At 38.9% G+C, this 19,163-nt stretch overlaps 1 protein-coding gene across 9 annotated transcripts in view; it reads right to left on the reverse strand.

Annotated features, from left to right (window-relative positions):
• Nucleotides 1-620: 620 nt before the first annotated feature.
• Nucleotides 621-19,163, reverse strand: part of RNF14 (ring finger protein 14) — a 48,375-nt gene continuing 29,832 nt past the window's right edge. For 7 of the 9 annotated variants that reach the window (XM_060008640.1, XM_060008636.1, XM_060008641.1 and 4 more), the window contains 7 exons: nucleotides 17,920-18,089; nucleotides 16,710-16,861; nucleotides 13,020-13,547; nucleotides 11,845-12,073; nucleotides 7,288-7,460; nucleotides 6,189-6,319; nucleotides 622-4,234 (listed from right to left, as the gene is read on the reverse strand). In XM_060008640.1, coding sequence (XP_059864623.1) covers nucleotides 4,177-4,234; nucleotides 6,189-6,319; nucleotides 7,288-7,460; nucleotides 11,845-12,073; nucleotides 13,020-13,547; nucleotides 16,710-16,861; nucleotides 17,920-18,073 — 1,425 coding nt within the window. In that variant the 5' untranslated portion in view covers nucleotides 18,074-18,089 and the 3' untranslated portion in view covers nucleotides 622-4,176. Of the gene's footprint in view, nucleotides 4,235-6,188; nucleotides 6,320-7,287; nucleotides 7,461-11,844; nucleotides 12,074-13,019; nucleotides 13,548-16,709; nucleotides 16,862-17,919; nucleotides 18,090-19,163 lie in introns of those variants that run through there. The other 2 variants (XM_060008643.1, XM_060008644.1) reach the window with 2 other exon arrangements.

Genomic DNA, 19,163 nt, shown 5'->3' on the forward strand with positions numbered 1-19,163 from the left:
TACAATTCCTTGTCTTACTTAGCAGCTTCAGCTATAACTTAATTTCTTTACTTCAGTGGTTGCAGGCAAGTGCTACTATCAGGAGTGACACTTTAATGTCACATCACAATTGGATGCCAACTATGGTTCAAATAGTTTTAAGTGGCCTTACAGTTTTTGGTAATACTGCTATTCCTGCCTTGCTTGTCTCATTTGATGCTATTCCACCTACCAAGGTGTGTAACAGACTATAATGACACACAATGAGGAAAATTAAAATCCCAGAAATAAACCTGCTTCTGTAACAAAGTACACTCCTGTCATAACCAGTTATTGCATTTATAACATGGGAACTGTTGCCACCTGCTGGTGGTGCTTATGATAAAATTAATACTTGGTGGGCTCTCCAAAATTCCAGTCAAAATTTTAAAATTCCCTTCTAAAGCAGGCAACCACATGAATGGCTTTATGATTATCATATTTGATTAACTCCAATTTTTTTCTCTGAACAAAAAAGCAGTAAGTATATTAATGAAATTCTAATGTAAACAAGAACCCTCTACTACTAAAAAATGACTTTGCTGACAATGCTATAGGTCTGGGAGTACGGCTGCCAAGTGTTTTCTCCCTTACCCATCTCCTCAACAGGAAGGGATGTAGCCACTAGATGCTCACTCGTTGGATTCAGTATTTAGCTGAGGTGGCAGGCTAATCCTCTCACACTAGTGCAGAGCCTCCGAGAGTTCAGATGACCCACAAGTCTGATCAACTTGTCCAGTGTTTAATGATTTCCTCATGAAGCTGAGCAGGAAAATGACCATAACAGGCACACAGCCTAAAACTCCAGAGACAGCCAGTGTTCTCAAAAACACCTGATTCAAAGCTACAAAAAGACCTCAATCAAAAAAGAATTTCAGGGACTTCCCTGGTGGCACAGTGGTTAAGAATCCAACTGCCAATGCAGGGGACACGGGTTTGAGCCCTGGTGCAGGAAGACCTCACATGCCACATAACAGCTAAGCCCGTGCGCCACAACTACTAAGCCTGCACTCTAGAGCCCGCAAGTCACAACTACTGAGCCTACGTGCCACAACTACCGAAGCCCGCGCGCCTAGAGCCTGTGCTCTGCAACAAGAGAAGTCACTGCAATGAGAAGCCCACACACCGCAACGAAGAGTAGCCCCCGCTCGCCACAACTAGAGAAAGCCCACGCGCAGCAACGAAGACCCAACGCAGCCAAAAATAAATAAATAAATAACTTAAAAAAAATTCAAAAGAAATTAACAGCAATTCATAGAATGAAATTTCAAATTTCCAAAAATTATACTCATTAGTAATTAATGTGTGCAAAAAATTTAATTGTGTGCCATTTTGCCCTATCAGATTGGCAAAAATAAGTTAATTTTAAAATAAAACAATAATTTTAAATGCTGGGGGGGAAAAGGCCTTCATGAAATGAAGCTAGATACACAAAACTCTTCGTTCTCTCATATACTTTCTTGATAATACCAACATTCCACAAACCTATTTATTTCACAGGTCATATAAGGGGTTACCTCAATCTTCCATTTTACTCAGAGACAGAAGTACTCTACCCAAAACTATACCATCTTAAAATTAGCTCATAACTCATGCCTCAAAAATAAGCCCTATTGTCTTTGTGAAAATTAAGGGGTGAAGATTTTGTACCTAAGGAAGAAACACTCAGTTGAACAAACAAATCTTTAAGACTAACGACCTGTTGTGTTATTTATTTATTTATTTTATTTATTTATTTTTGGCTGCGTTGGGTCTTCGTTGCTGCGCGCAATCTTTCTCTAGTTGCGGCGAGCGGGGGCTACTCTTCGTTGCGGTGCGCGGGCTTCCCATTGCGGTGGCTTCTCTTGTTGCAGAGCATGGGCTCTAGGTGCACGGGCTTCAGTAGTTGTGGTGAGTGGGCTCAGTAGTTGTGGCTCACGGGCTCTAGGCTGCAGGCTAAGTAGTTGTGGCTCATGGGCTTAGTTGCTCCGTGGCATGTGGGATCTTCCCGGACCAAGGCTCAAACCCATGTCCCCTGCATTGGCAGGCAGATTCTTAACCACTGTGCCACCAGCGAAGCCCACGTGTTTTTTAAAATCATGGAGAAAAACCACGCCATTTGTTTCACGAAACTAAGGCTTCTTTCCTACTTCCAATACCTCATCAACATAATGTACAACAGCCTAAAATAAAATAATCTCTAGCAACGTCAACTAGCCCATGAACTAATAAAGAGCTTCTGAGTGGCTAGTAGTGAAAGATGAATTGAACTCCTATCCAGTCACTGAGAAGAAGCACTCTTCTCAAGTATGTACTGTATAATTAGTTGTTTTAATTTCCATTTCTTATCTTCAACTTATTCTTTAAGTTAACTTTCGTTCTTATATTAAATGTGCTGAATCGAAGTCCATGTAGTTCAAACAAAATATGGGTTCTAAAATCTAAGTTCAGTCACAAGCGGAGGCGCTGTACTATGACTTTCTTCTGCTCATTTTAAGAATATGTGTTATATACCATATAGTTTTTAAATGTGACCAGTTGCCTTGGTGACAGAACACAGAGCAGCAACTCTGCTTTAATTATAAGACAATTTTTAAATAATTTTTATTTTTAAGATTAAGCATCCTCATTGACAATCCAGAAACAGTCCGTGCTCTTTGGATACACACACTTAAAATGGTTAAAAGTGATTCACCAATTTTCAATGACAAGGTATGAAAAAAGAACATGTTCACAGCTGCAGAAGAATTCCTCTGTCCTTTTTTTCCAAAAATCTTATTTTGCTACCAAGCCACTCACCAAACCACAAGGAAAGACAATTTTTCAAAAAGCCAGCAAAACCCAGAAACAAGGATCTAGGTATCAAGCCAAAATTATCCCCTGAAACAGCGCTGTTGCCAAAAAAAAAAAAAAAAAAAGGATAGGAAGACAAATTTCCATAGCTCATTAGAGAAGCCCTTTAAAAAGAATTCAGAAAGTTAGGACTGGAACTATGGTGGTACAGTGTTCAAAACGCAGATAATTAAAGTTCAGCTTGCGGGCTTCCCTGGTGGCGCAGTGGTTGAGAGTCCGCCTGTCGATGCAGGGGACACGGGTTTGCGCCCCGGTCTGGGAAGATCCCACATGCCGCAGAGCGGCTGGGCCCGTGAGCCATGGCTCCTGAGCCTGCGCTTCCGGAGCCTGTGCTCCGCAACGGGAGAGGCCACAACAGTGAGAGGACCGTGTATCGCAAAAAAAAAAAAAAAAAAAGTTCAGCTTGTTCGTCTTGGGAACGTATTAGGCTTTCTCCTATCCCAGCAGAGGAAACAGAAATATGAGCTGCTGGAGCTAATATTAAAATTGTCCTTACCAATGAAAAGCAGGGCAAGAGTCAACAGAAAGAATGCTGAACAGAAGACAAGTTATTCTGAATCTAGGCTCTACTGCCTAGAAGAAACTGGAAAGTTGAATAGGGCTGAAATTCTTCTGAGCCAGTATCAATAAATTCTAGACTTGGCTCAAAACCAGTGGACTATAGACCACTAATAAATATATCAGGTGACCCACAGTGTTTGTGGTATCAAAAAATATTTTTAAAATTATCTATAAATTTCTATTCTGAAAATCAGATCAAAATGACACTGGGCCAGCCAATCAGTTATAAAGTAAAGGGTTTCCTCCAAAGAAAATTTAGCAGTAATTCAGGTTGGAAAGAATGTAACATGAAGTGAATAACATCAGGCTCTCGGTACAATTTTAATAAGGCTTCTACCCACCCCAGTTGTAAGCAGTACTACTGAGGGAGCTCCCACAGAATGTCTTAGAGGGATGTTTCTCAGAGATAAAAAGGACTATAAGCTTAACTCTTGACCCCTCTCTCCTTACCTAAAGCTTGGAGAAGAAAATAAATATTTAATTTTTAACTACTCAAAGCTTTGGGCACATTGTAATACTAGTATTTTCTAGTTTTCATTTTCGGAACCTTTGGCTTAATATTTCCTCAATCATGTTGCAATGAAAAATGTCTGAATGTGCCTTAATCAGTAGTACCACATGAAAATATCAAACTTGTTCTTCCATATCTTCTACACAGGAAGAGGGAATCAATGGTACCCTAAATATCCTGCGAAGTTACTCTGTATACTTGACAAAGATTAGGGCAAACCATTCCACTTCCATATCTTGAGCAGCAGAAGTTAACTAGTCTTCAAACTCATCTTCCCAAATAACTCCATTAACATCCACAGCATGGAACAACCTGGAAGCATAAAATAAGGTACATTTTAATACACCTGATAGAAACTGAATATAATTTCTTTCCTTTTCTCAAATATACTTTCTGTACTCTTCTGATAACATCTTTGTATATCTTTTCCTCTCCTTTAATCATTCCACTGGTGAGGGCTGAAATATGGGTCCCTTAAAGTTTATAGGAACAGGCCTTTTAAGGATCCAGACAACTCTCTAGGACCAAGCATAAACAATAATGGGAGATGGGTATCACAAAACTGATACTAAATGTGTACAATATGTGGAATAAGCCAAGACTGGAAAATTCAGGTAGTCTAGAAGCTGAACTCATTCAAAACACTATAACTTTATTACACGCTAATCACTCCATCCTCTCCATCTTCACTGTCCTTGCACTCTCCATCTATAGAATATTTTTCAGTTTCCAATTTCTTTTCCTCCCCTTATGTTACTTAAAATTTATGCAATTTTCAACACTATATTTCCAATGGTTCATGGGAAGAGCCTGTTTCTTCAACTTATCTTATAGTTTCATAACACCAATGATTGATTGTAGGTATTCCACAAATGTCTATTAACAAAGATTATCAGCTGATGCTGAAATTGGAGCTGGTGGAGAACAAGATATTCACATTGTGCCAAGGAATCACCCCACAGATCACTTACTAATAACAAAAAGAGAAACCTTACCTTTACAGTGGAACAAATGATAGAACTGAGCTTCATACTAACAGTGAGACAGCCTGACTTTATGGATCTGATGTGGTACAACATGAAGTACATCACCCCTTATTAAGTATTCTTGTCAAAAATGTTACTCTAAATCTAGTCAAACAGTCTAGAGCTAACTTCCACTTTACAGGAAATAGAGAGGATAGAGAAACAAACTCAAAGGTACCATGGAGAAACAAAACTCCAGAAGGTAAGAAGTTATACAGGACAACAGCCTGGACTCCTCAAAAAGTCAATGCTCCCCTCAACACAAACAAACAAACAAAAAGAAGGTGGGCAAAACTTTTCTCCATAAAGAAACTAAAGAGACAGAACCAAATAAAGTGACTGAACTTGATTAGATCCTGGTATAATAAAACAGCTTCAAGAGATATTTTTAGGGATAGTTGATAAGTCTTAAATATTTTATTATATGATAGTATGCCATTGTTGTTAAATTTTTTGCAGTACTGTCGTTATATAGAAGACTTTTCTTATCTTAGGAAAGACATGTGAAAGCATGTAGAGGGACTTCCCTGGTGGCACAGTGGTTAAGAATCCACCTGCCGATGCAGGGGACACGGGTTTGAGCCTTGGTCCAGGAAGATCCCACATGCCGCGGAGCAACTAAGTCTGTGTGCCACATCTACTGGGCCTGAGCTCTAGAGTCCGTGAGCCACAACTACTGAGCCCACGTGCCACAACTACTGAAGCATATGTGCCTAGAGCCTGTACTCCGCAACAACAGAAGCCACCGCAATGAGAAGCCCGCGCACCGCAACCAAGAGTAGACCCCGCTCACTGCAACTACAGAAAGCCTGCGCGCAGAAATGAAGACCCAACGCAGCCAAAGATAAATAAATTAATTAATTAAAGAAAAAAAGCATATAGACATGAAGCATCATATTTCCAACTTAGGGTCAAGTAGTTCAGCAATAAATTTAGAAAACAAATATGGCAAAATATTACCAATTGTTCATTTTGGTGGAAGGTATCCTATTAATCATAGTCCTATCTTTTCTGTATGTTTGAAAATTTTCACTAAAAAAGTTGAGGAGGATAATAAATAAAAGAAAATCCCCAGATAGTATATTTTCATCATAAAACTCATTTTTAAGAAAATTCATACATGGGGGAAAATATATGAGAATTCTCTAAATAAGCAAAGTACTGAAGTAAAACTTTCTGGGCTTATGGTCCGCAAACCAAGTACCCAAAACTGCTGAGACTAGGAGTCTGTGTGTACGTACCGGTTAAAACATGGGGAAACAGGATCAGTGAAATGTTTATAAGGGTTTGCTCTGGAGAGAGAACCCATGCAAATCCAGCAGAAATACTGCATACAGCCGGTACATGTCATCTTGTTACATCCATCTAATTTCTGGTGGGAAAGACAGAGAAAAATATCAAGGCTACAAAAGCAAAAGAGAAATGCACATGACAAAATGATTTGGTACAACATTCTCCTTGTCTTCTCCCTTTTCTAATGCAGGGTGGAGATATACAGGTAACACACAGTGATAACTATGAATGCCTAACTCGTTTGCATTACAAGTAAAATACAGAAAACACTTAGCAGGTGTTCCTACAATTAGATACTTAGCAAAACCTGTTCTGATAAACAGTAAATACAAACCAAACATGTATAAGTGAAACACATAGTTAGATTAATATTAAAATGTTTGGATTTAATATGTGGGATTTAAACTTTTTACGTAAATCTAAGTAAACATTTGGTACCAAGTCCCCCATTCTGTAAGAGCTGAGGCATGTCAGAAGTGGTTAAATAGAAGGCCAGTTTCCTTAATGGAGTAACTGGGGCATCACCACAAGGGTCAGCTCAGATATGATGGACTGGAACAACAGAATCAAATGCAAAGACATATTTCAATTTTGAAACATACTAAGATTTTGTCAAGAAGCAGTAGATGTATCTATCTATCTTGACTCAGATGTCTCCATTTCATAAGCAGGCACTTGTAAAACAGCTATTAAATTCCAGGGTATATAGTTCGGAGGAGAAGTCAGGCTTGATTCTTTTTTAGTCAGGCAGGTGAGTTAAGAGTTGACTGGAGCTCGAGTATGGCCTCTTTATAACCCACTCAATTTTGAGGTGGATATAATGTGAGAACAACTGTCACCGTATGAAAGCACTTTGAAATGGGAAGCCTACATACATTTTAGGTCAATAACAATATTTAGTAGTAAATTTACATCGTCCAAGTTAAGAAAGTTTAATAAATACCAAAATGTGTTTTCTTAATTAGGCACAAAATTAAAAGGCTTCTTGAGGAAATCGTAACATGCTTGCAATTAGGTTTGCCTCCATGTCTGTCCCCAAACCTTTACCTCAATGGGAGTCCCACAACATGGGCAGCTCTTTGAGTTCTTTTCTAGCCACTCCTTACTTTCCATCTCTTCCAGTGCCTTCTGAATCACCCTCTTACCATACCTCTGTTCCAAAAACCTTTTATTGGCCTCATCTGCTTGCAGGTACTCATTTCGTAAGTCCATTAATTTCTCTAGAAAGTGAAATGGAAAATTAACTTTTATACAACTTGTAATGCTGACTAAAAACCATTAAAATTGGCCATAACGTTTGACTACTCAATAATGCTATTCCTGGGATTTCATCATAAGGAATTAATCCAAAGTAAAGTTACATATAAAAATGGCAAACGAATTAAATGTCCAAGGGAATAATTATGTGTGGAGCCACTTAAGATATAATATTTAGTTATTAAAACTTATAATTAGGATGGCTACAACTCAGTTAAAATACTCATTATGGAATTCAGAAAAAAGCGTATTTAGGTTGTAACTAGGTAAAAATTACACATGCATGAAAGACAAAGAACAGACAGGAATCCTCCAAGTAGAAAAGCTGGACTTGTTAAAGGTGGCAGAATAACAGCTTACCTTTTTCCTTTGCTTTTAACTTATTAATGTTGATATTTTTGTGCAACTAGTACAACTAGTAGTACAGTTTAAGACTGACTTATCTAAATGACACAAAGGTTGAAACAGATGCTGATTTTCTACTAAATCAGCATCATTCACCATTTGATAACAACAGGCCTACCAAATTAAACAAGAGCACCAGGGCAAAGACCAGCTATTCAATTCTGTATATAAAAAGAAGCCAGTGAATAAAGTTTACCACCCACAGGAAACGAAAAGTCCCTCCTGTCAACTTCTCCCCTTAATACTCTTCAGTCTGGTTTCTACTGCTTTATCACTTAACTCAAATGGAATGGGCAGCCATTCCCAAAGGCTTTAGTTGTAGACTTTTGTAGGCTTTTGCTCACAATTCTATTACCTTAATTTTTCAACACAATTAATTAAAGACCTCTCTCAACAATGTTCTAGCTATGTTATTAATTTACTTTCCTCACATTATTTAGAGGTGGACATCTTCCCTCTAAATGCAGTAGACATCTTCAGGGGCAGAATTCTATCTGCACTTTTGCTTCACTTGTGAATCCCTTCTCTGTGCTGTTCATTCCCATGACTCCATCACTTCTACTTAGATGTAGCAGACATGTATTTTTTTATCCTGTCACTTTTATCTCCTCTACTAATTCAAAACGTTTTTGTGTTCCTAGACATCTTAAGGACAAAGGTTACTGCTCTAATGTTCTCAAAATAATAAAATGATTAGTATATCATATATTTTGTATGGTAATATCAAATATATAGATATAGAGACTGAGAAAGAGGTTCCTAATTTTGCTGAAGCCCCCAAGTCTATCTTTGATTTCTTCCCCAAACACTGTGAAACACCCGAAATGTACTTCAGCCTCTCAATGATAAGGATACAGAAGTCTAAAGTAAAGGCTAACATTATATTCTGGTGAGTTCTCCATCCCATCTGCCTATAACCACTACAAAACTCTGCAACAGGCAACTGGAAGTACTGTATTTACTCATTCTCCGCTCAGAGTCCCTTCTTAGAGATAATGACACTGCTAACAATTAATAACTATAGTAATACTGGCATTACTAGTTACCATTTTGTGGTTTAAGACTTAAATATAAGACATAACACCATAAAACCTCTAGAAGAGAACACAGGCAAAACATTTCCTGACCAAGGCAATAGAAATAAAAGCAAAAATAAACAAATGTGACCTAATCTAACTTACAAGCTTCTGTACAGCAAAGGAAACCGTAAACAAAATGAAAAGACAACCTATAGGCTGGGAGAAAACATTTGCAAATGATGTAACCGACAAGGTCTAAATTTCCAAAATATACAAACAGCTCATACAACTCAACAAAAAACTAACAAACAACTCAATGGAAAACTGGGCAAAACAACTAAATAGACATTTCTTCAAAGAAGACATCCAGATAACCGAAAGACATATAAAAAGAGGCTCATCACTGCTAACTATTAGAGAAATGCAAATCAAAACTACGATGAGGTACCACCTCACACCAGTCAGAATGGCCATCCCTAAAAAGTCTACAGGGGAGGACTTCCCTGGTGGCACAGTGGTTAAGAATCCACCTGCCAATGCAGGGGACACGGGTTCAAGCCCTGGTCTGGGAAGATTCCACATGACGCAGAGCAACTAAGCCCCCGTGCCACAACTACTGAGCCTTCGCTCTAGAGCCTGCAAGCCACAACTACTGAAGCCCGCGCACCCTAGAGCCCGTGCTCTGCAGCAAGAGAAGCCACTGCAATGAGAAGCCCGTGTACTGCGACAAAGAGTAGCCCCCGCTCGCCACAACTAGAGAAAGTCCGCGTGCAGCAACGAAGACCCAACACAGCCAAAAATAAATAATAAATAAATAAATTTATAAAAATAAATAAATAAATAAAAATAAAAACTAAAATTTAAAAGAAAAAAAGAGTCTACAGGGGAGTTCCCTGGCAGTCCAGTGGTTAAGGTTCCATGCTCCCAATGCAGGGGGCACGGGATCAATCCCTGGCCAGGGAACCAAGATCCCACATGCCACACATCAAGGCCAAAAAACCCCCAACAAAATAACAAACAAGTCTACAAATAACAAATGCTGGAGGGGGTGTGGAGAAAAGGGAACCTTCCTACATTGTTGGTGGGAATGTAAATTGGTGTAGCCACTATGGAAAACTGTATGGAGGTTCCTCAAAAAACTAAAAATAAGAGTTGCCATATGATCTAGCAATCCCACTCCTGGGCATGTATCCAGACAAAACTCTAATTCAAAAAGATACCTATGTTCACAGCAGCACTATTTACAACAGCCAAGACATGGAAACAACCTAAATGCCCATCGCCAGAGGAATGGATAAAGAAGATGTGGTATGTATATAGATACAACAGAATATTACTCAGCCATAAAAAAGAATGAAATAAGGCCATTTGCAGCAACATGGATGGACTTAGAGATTATCATACTAAGTGAACTAAGTCATAAAGACAAATACCATATAATATCACTTACATGTGGAATCTAAAATATGACACAAATGAACCTATCTACAGAACAAAAACAGACTCACAGACATACAAAACAGACTTGTGGTTGCCGAAGGGGAGGGGGCCTTGGGGAGAGATGGATTGGGAGATTGGGGTTACCAGATGCAAACTATTATATTTATATAGAATGGATAAACGACAAGGTCCTACTGTATAGCACAGGGAACTATATTCAATATCCTGTGATAAACCATAATGGAAAAGAATATAAAAAAGAATGTATACATATGTATAACTTAATCACTTTGCTGTGCAGCAGAAATTAACACATTTTAAATCAACTATATTTCAATAATTTAAATAAATACACAAACTAAACAAAAAATAGTTACTATTTTGCATTTTCCATACATTAGCCCATTCTCAAACTATGGTTAAGTACCAGTTTTTTTCCCTCACTCTGTCAAGGACCAGTACTTTTGCAAAATATAATCAAATGAATTTTTAGAAAAATGAGGGTAAAAAGACAAAAAATATAAGCCTAAATTTTTATTAGATTTGACTGCCATAAAATTTAGTCAGTGAATAGCGATAGCAAAATCATTATTAAAGTTTCAAACACTGACTCTCAATTTCTGTATTTACCTTGTCACAGACCAGTATAACAACTATAACAACTTTAAGTAGCACTACAATAGGTCATTTCAAACTTACAATAACCTTATGAAGTAGCTATTATCATCAGCCCTTTTAGTTTGAGAAAGACTAAGTCACCAAAGTCTAGTCAAATTGATGTCCAGGGCCCGATTCCTCAAACCTCAATCTAGATCAGAAATGGCTAACAGGTTTTACCTCCTGTGACTACCTCAATAGAGGGTGGCCTTCTGAAGCACTGTGTTGAGGAAGATTCTGAGGCCTCCCTGGGCTCACTGAGAAAGCACTTGATGACTGATCAAACATGTGTACAGTGGAAACAAGAGTGATGGCTTAGATGCTCTGCATCTGCCGACCAGGATCTACATTATTCCATATTCATAGAGAGAAATTACCCTGTCATTCCTTCCCTGGAATGCTCCCCCTGATATCTGCGTGGCTTGTTTCCTTACTTCCTTCAGGTCTTTACTCAAACCACTTTGCCAGCAAGGCCTCCCCTGGTTTTTCTAAATAAAATCCAAAGCCCCTTCCCCTTCAAAACACTTCATAGCCTGTCCCTGCTTTATTTTTTTTTCCCTCTTCAGCATTTACCACCATCGAATATTCTTATTTATTTTGTTTGCCTATCTCCCCCATTAGAATGTAAGTTCCATGAGGGCATTTGGTCACTGCTGTATCCCCAGAACCTAGGACAGTAACTGACTCAAAAGTATGTGTTGAACAAACACAGAAGAACACAATTCTTCCAAACTGAAGAATTGAAGTGATGTCTCTTTTTATTTCCGGTGAGTGGGGGGAGGCGGGGGGAGCGCTGGGAGACTGAGTTCACACAGTTACAACCTACCTGCAGTCACCTTACATGGAGAAACCCCATGGTAGGTCAATCTGCATAAAGTACAGAAGGCAAAATTGCAGCTGGAACAGATGCCCATTGTGCAGCCAGGCTCCTGCATCACAGGCAGCTGGCAGGATGGGCGGGGGCAGTACACCACATCTGCCATCAGGTCCAAGGTAGACTGGAGGAGAAGGCGGTCATAACGGGCAAATAACTCTGCTTCCACTAGCTCTTTGACCTGGAGGGAAATATAAAACATCACAGGTTTGATGATTTCCCAACCAGTTCTGATCCTGAGGAGATCCTTAGGAAGCTAGTGTAAACCAGAGGCACATAAACTAAAACTCTACCTTCAAAATCAAACCAAGTTATGGGAGGTCTACATCTTGACTGAGATGGTGGTTACATGGGTCTACACATGTGTAAAAACTAAGCAGACAGGGGGAAGGATGAGCTGTGACAGGGCGAGAGAGAGTCATGGACATATACACACTAACAAACGTTAAGGTAGATAGCTAGTGGGAAGCAGCCACATGGCACAGGGATATCAGCTCGGTGCTTTGTGACCGCCTGGAGGGGTGGGATAGGGAGGGTGGGAGGGAGGGAGACGCAAGAGGGAAGAGATATGGGAACATATGTATATGTATAACTGATTCACTTTGTTATAAAGTAGAAACTAACGCACCATTGTAAAGCAATTATACCCCAATAAAGATGTTAAAAAAAAAAACAAAACTAAGCAGACAGTACACTTTAAATGAGTACATTTATGCCTTAATGGAGTTGACTGGAAAAAAAAGGAAACCAAGCAGGCTGTCTTTAAAAGTCTGTAAAACATTTGGTTAACTATTCTAAGAGATAACCCCTCCAGATCCCAACGTCACATAAAGACAGGGTCGTACTTCCCCCACCTAGCAGATATACAGAGTAAATCACCAGAATTACTTTACTTTTTTAACTGCTCATCCCTGCGGAGGACCACACATTCCAAAGCCAGCAAAGGAAGCATTTACATTTGCTTAAACTAAGATCATGGCATTCTTGATGGATACAATGGAACGACTTGTGGGCTGGCTCCCAGGCCTCAGACCGCCCTGAGGAGCCCTGTCAAGAAGCTCCTGAGGAAATGTCTCCCTTTGTGAGAGAGAATTAGGGGGCGGCTGTCAGCAGAGTAAAAGAGTTACCTGACCAGGCGTAGCCACTGAAGGGCACTTGGGTTCTGGGCAGTTGAGGCACTGAACTTGGCCATCTCTGATCTGGATTTCAAAGTAGTCCTTGAGACAGGCTTTGCAGTACACATGCCTGCACTCCAAGAAGTACATGCACTCACTACCCAGCTTCTCACAGAAGCAGATATTGCACAGGAACAATTTACTATTAAAGCATTTTATCTGTTGAGCCTGATCGAAGTCCAAGATTTCCTGGATCAGACTGGACAACGATTCCACATCCTGCACGGCTCTCTCGTCCACAACTTCCGCTTGGTCTACATCAGATCCAGCAGCTCCTCCAAAATCTAGCTCTGTGTTGGAAGAAGCTTGAGCCATCCTCCTCTGAACTTTTTTCTGAGAACCCATCTTGAGTTCAAAAGGAGAGACAATATTCAGATACGCTAAGGTCTCTTCTTTAAGAAACTGCATCCAGGCAAACAGGACCACGCTGCCGCGGTGTTCTTCCCACAGGTTGTCTAAGTGCTTGCAGAGAGCAGACAGCTAGGGGAAAACACATGAGGATGCTGGTAAGTTTGGAAAGATGACGATGCTGTCAACTCCTGATTTCCCTTGAAATCTTTTTAGGTCAGGGTTTTCTACCTCCTAACATGATTTTTCACTTCTGTGATAAACTGCTGCACAACAGCATCGGTGTTCTTATCGAAGCACTTCTTAAACTATTCAGCAACACGAGCCACAGTAGAACACAAGGTCAGAAGCTAAAAGAAGTATCATTAAAACAAGAGAAACAGCAAGACTCTACCAAATGCAGAATTAGGTTTACATAGGAGCCACTGCAATGGGGGACTTTTTCTGTTCTTTATTTTTCTTCATGTTAGTATTGCTACCTCGTGTAGGAGAAGAGATCTAGTTCTAAAATGAACTATTTCTATTCCTTGGAGTCCTAGCCCTGTAGGTACCCTACAATAATGATTAGGAAAAGAACAGTTTAAAAATACCATCCAAACCTTAAAATTAATTCTTTCAGTCGTATCAAGAAGCCACCTCGTGCGAAAGAATCACTAACAGAATCTAACCTCAGAGTCCTTGGTATTCAGATTTACAAGCTGATTTTAACTAAGCAATCTGGGCTTACACCAGATCCTGGCTAATAGAGGGAGGCAGGTTGATATTGAATCCAGACATGATTATAAGCCCTTAACATGGTTTGGCTGCCACAGGCAAAGCTCACATTTCCTAACCTAAGCAACCAAAGTTTAAACTATTTTGACTTTTCCTCCTTAAAATTGGTCTGTTCATGGGCTTCCCTGGTGGCGCAGTGGTTGAGAGTCCGCCTGCCGATGCAGGGGACACAGGTTCGTGCCCCGGTCCGGGAAGATCCCACATGCCGCGGAGCGGCTGGGCCCGTGAGCCATGGCCACTGAGCCTGTGCGTCCGGAGCCTGTGCTCTGCAACGGGAGAGGCCGCAACAGTGAGAGGCCCACGTACCGCAAAACAAAAAAAAACCCAAAAAGCTGGTCTGTTCAATTTGAAAGGCAAATATAATTAGATTTTCCATTAGAAATGTAAAATATTTTAAAGTAGAGCTCAGGAATCATAAGCAGCTTTTCTTTTTAAGGTACACATCAAAAAATAAGCCTTCCAGATGTAAATAAATTTTGTAAATTTGAATACCAAGTGAAAAAGGACCACATTCTCTCTTCCTTACGCTGCGTAGTGCTATTCACTAAACCCTATACAGGCACAAAATTAAACACATACTACTTCAAGATTGGACAACTAATGCTTTTATACATTTGCATGAATATGCTTATATGATCAACCAGAAACCTGATGAAATCTTTAAAATGTAATAAATACTAAAAGGGAAGCCTTGTTCGTGAGTATTGCTTGAGCTACCAAGTCCAGTGGAGAAGCCATTCTCCTCCATCCTCTTTTCTTCTCTAGTCCCTTCTCAAAAGAGGCATCTGGGATGTACATAAATGTGAGGAATAAGGGAGGAAGAAAGAGAAGAGCATGAGAGAGACTGTGTATATATACTGGAAGAGGAATAATGGAAAATACTAGAAAACTAAACCCACTTCTATCTACCAACCAAATTCAGTGAGGGACAGGGCCATGAATCAACTTCACTATCAACAGGTGAAATTCATGATGCCAAGGGATCAGGGCCCAGTAACAAACAAGAATTGAAGGAAGGACAAAAATTTGATAGAGAACCCTACTGTAATTTTAGCTGTGTAACATAAAATAATGAATAACCCTCTTCTCCCCACACCCTAAAAGCCAGCATTAAGTAGATGCTATTTGGCTGGAATCTGAAACTGTATATGTGCAAACATGCATGGACATAAAGTATCAAGAGCTCTCTAGAGAAATGGGACTATAAATATCTAGATAATTCAGTCAACTCTCAGTGATCTAAATGTCAAACATCTTTGATATTCTTGGGCAAATCATCCACTGTCTTGCATGTGTTGCCTCTGAGACAGATATTAAAATGTAAGGTAAAATTCCTTTTTATTCTACATGTATTATTCTTTCTTAAAGTTTAATTTTGTTTTTAAACTGTAAGTTCAATTTTACAAAAGCACTCTCATCTAAAGATTAGACTGGTGATGAGCAGGGGTGGGAATGAAAATTACATGATCAAAAAGGAAAAACTGACAGCTGTTGCTTGAGGTCAAGTAACTCTGACAGCTTTTGTCTTAATACATCAGCCTATCAATCTTCATCATGACTTCTAGAAGAATAACTGCTACTGATCCATTATCTACCCCAGAATACATTATATTAGCTTCAAGCCATATTTATGTCTCAATCAAGAGTTGAGGTTGTTACTAGAAAAAGATATACAACCCAGAGGAAATGAAGATCATAATATAAGATCTCAAGCCTTAATGAGATATCTACAGGAATCATACACATTTCTATTTGTGTGCATTCACACCTATGTGAGAGTAGTCAACAACTCTGTTATTAATATACAGACTTTTAAAAATAAAAGCACTCTTACGTTTTCTTAGGAAATATTTATTATAACTACATTAGCTCAATTTTAGTCCTCCTAACTACAATTAAATCTTTCATTTAAGGAATGGATAAGAAACTAAAAAAAAATAAAAAGCAATACCAGGGCTTCCCTGGTGGCGCAGTGGTTGAGAGTCTGCCTGCCGATGCAGGGGACACGGGTTCGTGCCCCGGTCCGGGAGGATCCCACATGCCGCGGAGCGGCTGGGCCCATGAGCCATGGCCGCTGAGCCTGCGCGTCCGGAGCCTGTGCTCCACAACGGGAGAGGCCACAACAGTGAGAGGCCCGCGTACATCAAAAAAAACACCAAAAAACAAAAAAAAGCAATACCAACATCTAACGAAAATGAGGAGGACCTTATGGTATCCATTACAATACAGATTAAATAGGAAAATAACAAGACAAAGAGAGAAACAATTTACTCGATTAAAAATTACTCCTACTGCAATTCAAAATGATTAATCGTTCTAATTACGCCATTCTTTTCTAAAACACCAAACATTTTCAATTTATTAACATTACAATTCATGAAGGCAAGGGAAAAAAAAATGACAAAATCAAACCCATTTGTTCTTCATGCACTGAATTCAAGATCATCAAGGTAGTGTTCAATTAAAGATGATTTTTAAGTTTCTAAAGATGGATAGGAGAAATTAAGTTTCGGGTCTAACCTGAGTTGGTGACAGCCATTTGCCACTAAGTGTGAATGAAGGTGGGGCGGAGGATGGATAATCTGGTGGCAGTTCAAAGTTCAGCACAAGTGGAGGCAGAAAGCAAATGGTGTATTCAAAGCCACTATTCTGGAGACACTCATTTGAATTGCCTGAACCAAAAACAAAGATTAGAAAGGATCAGTTGGTCAACACTTGAGTGTCCGTTACTGCTGAGCAGTGCTCAAGAAAAACGTAATGCTTTGGTTGAGGGGATAAAAACCCTCCCCCAAAGCACCTTCTATTCCCTAATGTTACTTCGTAGCCGCCACCTTAAAAAAAAAATCTTGTAAGCCCTTAAAAAAATCTACTAAGCATCATGAAATTTAAAATGAAGATACACAACTTATTCTTGTATACACTTTTGAGTATAATTCCTAACACTAATGACAAGTAATAACACAATGTTTTCTTTTGTTGTTGTTTTACAGTAGATGATTAAAGACACAATCTAGAGAAAAGGACGTTTATTTCTATCAAAGAGCCATGACCTACTTAGACCAGCATGTGCCAACTACCCATGAATCATAGTTGGGAGAATTTGTGCCAGTACAAGGATCTCTTGAGGGCAAGACACAACACACAACACTCTCACAATCAAAGTTTCATTTTCAGTTATCACACTTAATTTGTTTACTCAAAGCCTTTATAGTAGAAACATTTTAAGAAAGTGTTCACAGATGACATCTGGTACATTGGTATCAAAAGTACCAGTTTTCAACTTTTTTCTGAAGCAGAAGGTCACAGAGTAGCAGCAAGTGTCATGTGTTTATGGTGGTTGAAAAGATTCTGGAAACCAAATAGTATTAACAACCGCCATGGTACTTTAAGTCTTTCCAAGTGTTTTCACATATATTATTTCATTTTCTCTTTTATTATCCCTATTTAACAGCCAATGACTCATGGCTAATGAACTGCTAGTTAAGACGATTAGGATGCATGAAATATGCAGGATAATATCTGAATTCAGTGATCAAAAAGGCAGAATCAAATTGAAAATTGTTCACCCCCAGCTCAATTTTCAATTAAAAGAGAAACAGGCATTAAATCTGTAATACTACCATATATCACTAATGCCTATAAATACAAGATGATAAATAATTTAGGGTACACTAAGAAACTGAGAATAACCTTTATTTAGAAAAATCTGTTTAAGAGAATATTAACTAACCGCTCACAAATATCTTGAAATTTTGTGGTAAGTCCAAATAGATCCTGGTTTCTCCACCTTGGACAGACTCTGCTTTTCTAAATTCATCTCCATCATAAATACTCGCCAGGGCCAGCAATTCATCCTCCTGAGCTTCTCGGTCTTCTGACGACATTTAATTTTCTGAGGAGCTGAAGACAATCATTCAAGTCAGTTAAGAACAGAAAAGGCACAGAGTTTGGAAAAGTCTAGCGGCACTGTCCACGGCCCCCCCGCACACCCCCCAAAAAGAAAGTTCCTCAAAAACAACTGCAAAGAATTAATCAATATTCTCACTTTTCTGTCAAACTAAAAATGACAGGCATATCTAATATTCCAGTAGCTCTGCAACAGTAACAGCCTTTTCCAAAAAGGAGAGTTGTGTTTCTTTTAATTGCTGACTTTATCAGTTAGGTATGATTTAAGAAAAAAAGCACAATCAAAGAAATCACAAATTAGTTTGACTTGCCCACTGAACTTCGGAAAATGCCTTGCTCATAAAAGTAGTCAAAGTATACTTGATATGCTTAAAAATAAATGAATTTTTTAAATCCACAGCAATCTCTAGGACAGGTTTTCTCAATCTCTGCGCTACTGACATTTTGGAACAAACAATTGTTGTGGGAGGTTATCCTGTGCATTAGAGGATGTATATCAGCATCCCTGGCTTCAACCTACTAGATACCAATAGCATCCCTTTCCCTCAAGAGTTGTGACAGTCACAAATATCGCCAGACACAGCCAAATATCCCCCCCTTGCACAGGGAAGGCAGAAGAAAATTGCTCCCAGTTGAGACCACCCTACTCTAGAGAATGTTACAGGGACAGATACTATGTAAGACAGATAACTGAGGAAGTAGCAAAATAACATTAAATTTTTGAAACAATAATGAATTTTGTCAAATCAATTGTAACATTTATCATTTTTTAAGGTAACACCAACCGTGAAAATATGCTACAATTAAATTGTACAATGCTTTTTAATCACAGCAACTGAAAGATGCGCCACACTATCAGATAATTTAAATGTGCAAAAAATATGTAGTGAGAATCTACGAAAATTACTTTAATAAAACCACCACCAAAATTACCATTCTATCAATTAAAATACTGGACTATAACTGCATTTGCAAATATGCTCCCTCTTGGCTGAAATATTTTTCTAAACTGAAATGCACAGAATTGAAAAGTTAGGACATGGTTTTTCACATTATAAAATACTACAA

Source organism: Delphinus delphis, chromosome 3 (genome assembly GCF_949987515.2).
Source record: "Delphinus delphis chromosome 3, mDelDel1.2, whole genome shotgun sequence".
Lineage (NCBI taxonomy): Eukaryota > Metazoa > Chordata > Mammalia > Artiodactyla > Delphinidae > Delphinus > Delphinus delphis.